This window comes from Trachurus japonicus, chromosome 1, assembly GCF_045865225.1.
Source record: "Trachurus japonicus isolate A0001 chromosome 1, Traja_1.0".
In the NCBI taxonomy this organism is placed as follows: domain Eukaryota; kingdom Metazoa; phylum Chordata; class Actinopteri; order Carangiformes; family Carangidae; genus Trachurus; species Trachurus japonicus.
The window spans coordinates 5,352,863-5,361,607 of NC_140907.1; the positions used below are offsets into that span (position 1 = coordinate 5,352,863).

The 8,745-nt window shown below is 42.3% G+C and overlaps 1 protein-coding gene across 1 annotated transcript; it reads right to left on the bottom strand.

Moving 5' to 3' along the window:
* Nucleotides 1–256: 256 nt before the first annotated feature.
* On the bottom strand, nt 257–7,332 carry tmed1b (transmembrane p24 trafficking protein 1b). The gene is made up of 5 exons (XM_085800039.1): nt 7,041–7,332; nt 4,254–4,351; nt 3,974–4,163; nt 2,159–2,326; nt 257–609 (listed from the first exon to the last, which is right to left on the bottom strand). Exons 1-5 carry the CDS (start codon nt 7,242–7,244, stop codon nt 559–561), a joined length of 711 nt encoding a protein of 236 aa, XP_085656165.1. The 5' UTR covers nt 7,245–7,332; the 3' UTR covers nt 257–558.
* Between the last annotated feature and the right edge of the window lie 1,413 nt (nt 7,333–8,745).

An 8,745-nucleotide genomic window follows, 5' to 3' on the forward strand; every position in this document is an offset into this window, starting at 1 on the left:
GGGAGCCGTTTGGGCCAATCGGGGCCGATATCATGGCAGGAAGAACTAATACACCAACAACACTATTGCACATTGTTATCAATTGTAAACCGACAAACCTTCTGTGGACTTGTTTTGGAGTGACGTCATATAACAGGGATTTAACCTTCATGGAGGATCATTTCATCTTTTGTGGAAAAAAAATCCCCCCCCCCCCACAAAACCCCCCAGATAAACAGAGCACAGCACCTGCATTATATCTGTTGTTCCTCCTATATAGGTTGTGTTTTCAAAATGTACTTTTTGGTTTTGGTTTGTGGTCAGATTTGATATTAAAGACCTTGAAAGAAACGACCGACTTCAACTTCCTCTGTCTCTTCCTTGTCTGGTTACGCTTCATGATCGACAGCTATATTATTCAGTTATTGCTCCTAAACTGAAAACAAGGTTTTGGAGGTGAAAGAATGTAGAGTTGATGTTGAATGCTGGTGTTCATGTAGACAGAATGAGAAGTGGAGCAGATAAGCAGTCGGTCGGTTTTCTTCCCAGCCTGGCCTGTGATGCAGCACCGCCTCGTCTTTATGTGCAGACCCTCCGCTTATCGTCAAACAGCTTCCGGACCGTGTAGACCTGGGAGTGGAGAAGCACCATGTTGGATGTTGTGATTCAAAGTGCCTTGTAAGCAGAGATGGACATGGTACTCGACCCCAGTACTTGAGTAAGAGTACAAATACAGTACTACTGGTCAAAATTTACTCCGTTACAAGTAAAAGTAGCTCAGTCGACATGTTACTCGAGTAAGAGTAAAAAAGTACTTGCTTTTAAAGGTACTTAAGTATCCAAAATTACATGCTTTTATATTTACTTTAAGTAAGAGTAAGAGTAAATTTCTTATTTTTCACATCAATGAATTACCTTTTAACTCTTGTTTCTGAGAATTAACTCTTTGAAACCACCTGCACTGATGTGCTGCTTTTAGAACCACAATGTCATATAAAGCTGCAGAAACACCTATAAAAACAAATGGAATGAATGGGATCCTAACAGGACAGCAATTGTCATTTTCACGTTTTACACCCACCAGCCCCCCCACACACATCAGGCAAGGCATTTTCTATCTCCCCCTAACTAAGGGGACATGACTTTGTCCACAATTCAATGCTGTATTTCAATGCTGTATTTATGTGGTGCCATAGGAGATTACAGGCAAACGTTGATAAAAATAACAATTTCAGAAGTGATCTGATAATTAAAGTATAATCTTAATCTTAATCTTAATTCTTTAATTAAGTAATGCAGATGTTTATTAACAATCATTTAACTCTTGCGTGAAAACTGTAACCGAATGAACATGCACCGTCCAACTAACTCTAACTCTTACTTTTCAGCCTTCCTAGAAATTAACTCAAGTAAAAGTAAAAATATTTGTCTTGGAAATGTATTCAAGTAAGAGTAATAAGTACCAAAGAAATCTAATACTCAAGTAACGTACAAATCCTCTAGATATGTACTTAAAGGACAATTCCAGGCGAATTCAACTCGGAGGTGTATGTTCCTATCATTTTAAGTCTGAAAGAAGGAATCTGAAGATTTTCAGTTTAATCGCTCCTGTTTTACGGTAGTTGCGTCTGTCCCCGCATCGCCACGGCAGAAATGAATGGGAGCGGATGTAAGTTCCACTGCTTAGGCTGTTTACATCCCTCAAAGCCGCAATTGTTTTCCACAGACAGCGTCAGATGGCTACTCAAACATGCGCCGAGAAGTTTATTTACTTCAAGCAAGCCGACATGTTTGTAAAACTAGATCTAATTCAAAGTCTCCCGGAGTCTCGCGCGAGACCCAAATTGCCATGCTCGGTGTGTTTAGGTGCAGTGGGAATTGCTTGTTTGTGTCATAAACACAGGAATATCAACTCTTGACTTGCTTCAAGTGTACATTTCTTTCCACAGACAGCGTCAGGTGGCTACTCAAACATGCGGCGAGAAGTTTTTTTTACTTGAAGCAAGTCAAGCTCTTCTTTTAGACCTAAAATGTTAGGAAAATACACCCCCGAGCGAGAATTCGCCTGGAATTGTCCTTTAAGTACAGTACTCAAGTAAATTTACTCCGTTACTGTTCACCACTGCTTGTCAGAAAGGTGATTAGCCCCAAACCAAACCTCCAGCTCTCCTCTCTTTACCTGAGTGAGGGCCACGCACAGCATCACCAGCACACTGGCACAGGACCAGAACGAGACCCTCCAGAGGTTATCTTCCAGAAGGTTTCGGTCCCGCGCCTCAAACGCTCGCAGCACCGTCTGCATCTGCCGGCTGCGCTCCAAGCGTCTGTGTAGTGAGTCCATGGATTCCTGAGGAAAATGCAAGAAAAGGATGGCTGCGATGAGGACAAGGGGGACATTGAGAGGCTGAGAAAACACAATGACTTGATGGACAAGACGGCGTCAAAAGAGTTTTTAGATCTTCTGCTGAGGACAGAGGCCGTCAAAGTCTGACCGCTACAATTTGACCGTTACGACAGGTTGTGATTTTGTCATTATTTCCGATGGTAAAAGCTTAATACCGCCGCAGTTTGGAATAGCTGACGTTGGCTGATGTTACTGTATATTTTCGATACTGAGAGGAAATCCCATGAGAAGACCAAAACCAACACTGCGTGAGTTGGTCTGTCAATACTTTCCCACTTCCTCTGTCAGTTTCCTTCTACTGCAGACAACAGAAAATTAGGTAAAAGGTTGTTTTTTGGGTTTTTTTTTTTTGTTAAAGTAGTAAGTTGCTGGTCACTGTATTTATTAGAGAAGTACATTTGCTGAGGACTTTTTTCCTCCATGGATTAATACATGTTTTGTGATCTAGTGTGAGTATTTACAGCAGCAGAACCATCTGACTCCACTGTAATGAAGGATCATGTCGGCGGGTGAAACAGTGTCGCTCACTGATGTAATGTAATGTAATTAATACATTTTGGACAAGAGGCGAGGGGAAACACGCAAAATACATGTTAGTAGGATCAGTAAATTGCTGGTTTTTGAGAATAAATATGTTATCCTGTGAGCTGCCAAATTACCGAGGAAGCTAAATAGTTAATGAACATAGGCGGAAAATAATCATCTGGCTGATTGTTTTCAAATGATAATTAATGATTCATGTGACAAGAGCGAGGGCTGAGCTAATTAATTAAACCATGACAAATGTGTCCTGATTTGTACCTACACAACAACAACAACCCTGTTACAATTATCTCTCCTTGTTGTTTACATTGTGTAGTGTAGTGTTTGAAGCTGTCATCATTCCCAGCAGCAGGGGTTTGTTAAAAGGTCAGCTGACACAAGTGACTAGATTTCCTTTTTTTTCCCTAATTCATTTCTGGCACTCCAGGAATTAAGATTAAATTGAACTCAATACAGAAAAATGTAATCTCCTTCTCATCTTTGATAGCTCGCCGTCAAATTCTTTTACAGTGGAAAGACCCTTTACCACCTTCAAAAGATTCCTGGCTTAAAGACCTGATGACATTTTTGAAGCTAGAGAAGGTCAAATTTACACTTCGGGGTCCACCGATAAATTCTATGAACACTGGCAACTTCTTATATCGCATTTTGAGAATATGAATTGTACATCACTAGATTAAAATACGTATTTTTCTAACTGCTTTATGTATGTGCTCATGCTGATAATGTGATTTTGGATAAATCATTTATAATTCTTTTCTTCAATTCTTTTTTTAAAAATTATTATACATATATATATATATATATATACACACATTGTTATTATTATTATTTATTTATTTTTTTTGTTTGTTTGTTTGGTAAATTTGTTTGGTAGTTTTGTTTGTGGGGGAGACATCGGGTGGGATGGGAGGGGGAAAAACCCACTTATGTACAGTATTGTTGATTTGTAAGGTGAATTCTCCAAAACCAAAAGTGGAATAAATAAATAATTAAAAAAAAAAAAAAAAAACTAATTCATTTCTAAACCACAGACGTGCGTCTTACCCGGATGTCTTCCAGCTTGTACTCCAGCAGGCTTCCATCGGGCTCCTCTAAACCCACCCACTCCTCGTCTCCACCCACATCCCCTCCCTGACCCTCAATGATAATCTCAAAGAACACCATCTTCTCCGAGAAGCGACTGAAGCTGTTGTCAAAGCAGATTTGGTAGTCTCCCTCCTCAGTGGGCTCCACCCTGGAACAACAGGAGACATGCAGTCAGACAGACAGTCATGTGGCTGAAGTGTGAAACATCGACCATGGTTTGAAGCGAGGCAGCACTAACACGTGGACTCCGTCGGAGCGTCGAGACTCGATGATGAGCCGGATGCCTTCTGGAGAGAGGATGGTGAAGTCGACATCCATCCCAGCACCTGCTATCACCTGGAAACAGACAGGCAAACACATACACTCACTGAGCAGCAGGCTCCAAAGCACAATCCACATTTTTTGTTTTTGTTTTGAGAGACAAAAGCACAAAGACAAAAGGACATAACAAGTACAACTCAATGCAGCTTATGGTATGTGTCTAAACCGGTAGGCCGCCACGTCGCCCTGAGCCAAACAGCTTGGAGCCAAGAGTACATAATGTTGTTGTCTTATAGACTCTCCCACTAAACAAACACTCCACTCACAGTGAGAGACGTGTCCCTGCGTATTACATGACTAAAGCTACATTCACACTTTTTTCAGAGTTTGTTCAAACCACTTCCACTTTACCAGGTTATGGATTCAAATTTAAAACAGATAAAAATGCATTTTTTCCCCACCTGTCTACACTAAGTGACATGTTTATAGAAACTTCTACAATTATTAAAAAAGCAGAAACTAAAATGTCATTTACAAGAGGTATTTAGTAATCAGTGCTCAAACTCTCGGTGGTGCTGCTGTGGAAGGTTCACCTATGGTCAGCTGAGCTTATTGGACAGAGGCAAATACCTGTATAATATATACAATTCAAACAGTTGTTGGGAGAACAAAGTCCAGGAATAAAGTCTAACAAACGCTCTGTGATAAAAACTGTGGCGAGGCAGAGATCAGGACAAGCAGATTAAACCATGATCAGTGTTACCTGCTCATGTCAACCTGACAGATGGCGATTATGAAACAGAATTTAAAGGACTCATAATGGACTGCTGCTCATCACCTGCTGATCATGGGACAGCATCCTGTTACCGAGGCGATATCTGAGTACAGTCAAATAAAGAGAGGACACCTGCCCCAGGCGGCAACAAGCTGGGGCCCAGGGTGAGAGATCAGCTTTGAACTCGGAGGACCACGGTCAGCACCGAACTACAGTCCATGATCGCCTGAATGGGATAGTTCAACATTTTGGCAAATTGGCCCATTGCCATAATCCCTATAGTCATAGCAGTAGGTTCGTTACCTTTAATAGTCAGTGCAAGCTATTTTTAGAACGGCAGAGCGGAGCGGCGAGCTGCTCAGAGCTACGCTACGGAGGCTAAAGGAATTTCTTGGTTTCCCTCATCAAACTCATCAAATACAAAATCCCAAAACTCCAAAATGCTCTGGTGGACAAGTTGTGACCTGCACATTCACCACGCTATGAGATAATAATGGAACGTTATGAAACAGAGCCGTTTTCAAGGTAAATACAGGGTAAATACAGAGTCTGCTTGCTGATAAACTGTCCTTGAACGCAACACGCATCAGCGGTTTTGCATGAATTTACCTCTAAAACAACTCAGTCTCGTAACGTTCCATTATTATCTCATAGCGTGGTGATTGTGCAGCTCACAACTTGTCCACGACAGCGTTTTGGAGTTGTTGGATTGTGTATTTGATGAGTTTGATGAGGGAAACCAAGAAATTCCCTTAGCCTCCATAGCATAGCCCTGAGCAGCTCGCTGCTCTGTTCCGCCGTTCTAAAAATAGCTTGCACCGACAATTAAAGGTAACGAACCTACTGCTATGACTATAGCGATTATGGCAATGGGCCAATTTGCCAAAATGTTGAACTATCCCTTTAAAGTGTCTGAGCCTGAACATCTGTGAACATCTGTGATGGGAGATCACACAAGAGGAGCTTGAGAGGATATGTCAGAGATTTCTGCTTTTTCTTTTTCAGTCAAATCATTTTGTCATGATAGGTTAATGAGTTATTTGGGTAATTTTATGTGTTTTTTTTTTTTTTAATCTACTGACATTTAATTTTTTTCGTAACTATTTTAGAAGTCTGCCTCCAGGATATAGGGCAAATGAAGAATTTGCCGATGAGGTTTTAACCGTGCATGTGACAATAAATGCTTTGACCTGACTTTAGAGTGAATACTTTGTGAAGCTGCTGTTGCACAGTTTTGACAGTTGAAGAGCAGAAACAATTAACAACCAATTAACTCGGCCATGTCTGGAAAATAATGACTGACATCTCATTTTTCACATAATAGTTTTAAAGACGGGCTGGTTGAGATCAGTAGAGTTACATTTCATGACTTCATCATGTAGACAGAGTATGTCAACATTAGTTTCTGACTTTAACATCCTACTCTCCTACTCTATTTCAACTAATGTTTGGAAAATCCTAAACAAGCAGATATTTTCCCTCCTGTTCCTGACCAGGACCAGGACCAGGACCAGGACCAGGACCAGGGCAGCATCAGGATCTCACTCCAGGACCTTTGAACTGTTTTATAACCAGGATGTGAAACTTTCAGATATACAACATTTACATACTGACTCACGCGGGTGGTGTGTGTGTGTGTTTCATTTCCTGTACTAATACTTTACAATCGCTCATCTTATTGAAGCTCGTTTCTTTCGGGAATCACTGCTGTGCCTGTGGCTTACTGTTTTCGTAATCTTGTGCAGATGGTGTTAGATATGAACTTTTAACTTGTCTCAACTCCCACAACGTGACGGTATGAGGTGTCACATCGTTAGCAGCTGCAGTCACAATGTAGGCACACACAGCTCCAGCTCCAGCAGCCTGAGGGCTAGCTAAGGGAACCACAGCTACCGATGGTCGGCCACCAGCAGCATCGTGATTCAGCAGACTGGCCGTGTCTGCTGACCACACACACACGCATTTACACACACAGACACACACAGTTACCTGATACTCCACCTCCATGGTGCCATTCTTTGCTGCTGTTTGAAAGAAACACTCGGATCTTCCGGCTGGCACCAGAAACGTGAACTCGCTGTCCTGGCTCAGCCCGAAACTGCGCACGGAGCCCAGACAGCAGAGCACCACCACCACGACGGCCAGGACGGCCAGCCGGTCCCCGCTGCCCCCGCGGCCCCGGAGAAGCTCCATGCTGCTCCAAGGTTTTTATTTCCCCCAAAACACGACGCTATCTAAGTTCAGCCATCTCCTGCTTCGCATCCCCTCTCTTCCGCAGCACAACTTTTGCGACGCTGTGATTGGACGGAGGCGCGTGAACGAGGGCAGAGCTGCGGGCCAATCAGAGGAGGAAGAGTAGCCATCTTCCTCCAATCACCGCAGAGCTACGGCCTGCACGACAGAATGTGTACGGTGAGGAATGTGCAGTAGCAGAGAAGGACTTTGGCAGTAGCCAGCGCTCAAAACTGTAAATAAATAAATAAATAAATAAAAAGTGAGCATGTAAATGAGAGCCACTCATACGGCAGGTTTGTAATTTCCCATGAACCCATGTTCTTTTCTTTTTTCTTTTTTTTAAATTCACTTTCTATTAATTTTCAGCAAGAAAATACATACCAACCATACCACAGGTCGAACAAAGCTCAAACAGAGCCTCTAAAAAAACAAAACAAACACAAACAAACACACAGAGGGAGTCCAACAGAGACGATAAACCTACACCAATATGAATATATACATACAAATGGTGACTGGTGACAGAAGTTAGCCCAAGGGTGCAACCCACAATTGTATGAAGATGCTGCGGTATAGGGCCCCATATTTTTTTTTTTAAAAAGACGTTCGTAGGAAGCAATCTTGGCCATCTCATCGAACCATTCCTTCACCTGTAAAACTTCTTTTGTTTTCCAGTGTCGCAGACAGTACTATCCTGCATCCAGTAATAAGTGCTGCTCTACACCATCGTCTGGTGGACAGTTAGACCACTTCCCTTTGGTAGCACACCTAGCAGACAAAGCAGCGGTTGTTGTACCAGAGTAGAGGACATTACAGTGTTAATAAAGGAGATAATCTTAGACCATAAGTCTATCATGGGGCATGAATACAATGAACCCATGTTCTGAAGCTGGGTGGAGAATGAGAATAATCATTTGAAAATAGGCTATAGTTTTTGTCTTAAAGGGACATTGTGTAACTTCTCCTGTTATCTATTCACGAAAATCGATTATTTGGTTCAAAAGTCTGTTTTTCATTAATCAGTAATCACCCCCATCAACAAACTGAAGTGTTCTGGTAAGCTCTGAATTTGCCGTTCATATCACATGGAGCGGGTAAGCTCTGTGCTGGCTGCCATGTTGTGTCACCATGTTTTTACGTTCAGTGGCAGCGTGACGGTAGGAAACCACAGAAACTCACCGGAGATGTTACGCTCGACACCGCCTGCTCGACACCGACTCCAGCAAAATGAAGCGGAATGTCAGCGGGTGGTGTTTCGATCGCTGCTTCAGCACGCCAAAAATCACCTGACCGCTCCAAACGAGGCCTCGTTCTGTCAGACCGTGTCAAGCGGCTTCGCGGTGATTTCGAGTGGGCTCGGCTTGTCAATATCTCAATGCTTTGAAAAGGGGTTGTATCCCCCCCAGACCAGTACAAATGATACATTTCATAAATAAAAATCTTTAAACGTTACACGAAG

Coding starts and splice junctions, on each gene's coding strand:
- tmed1b (XM_085800039.1), bottom strand. CDS start 7,244: ATGGAGCTTCTCCGGGGCCGCGGGGGCAGCGGGGACCGGCTGGCCGTC. Junction 4,164..4,253: donor CGCTCCGACGGAGTCCACGT/GTTAGTGCTGCC, acceptor CTGTTGTTCCAG/GGTGGAGCCCACTGAGGAGG. Junction 610..2,158: donor TGTGCGTGGCCCTCACTCAG/GTAAAGAGAGGA, acceptor CTCCACTCCCAG/GTCTACACGGTCCGGAAGCT.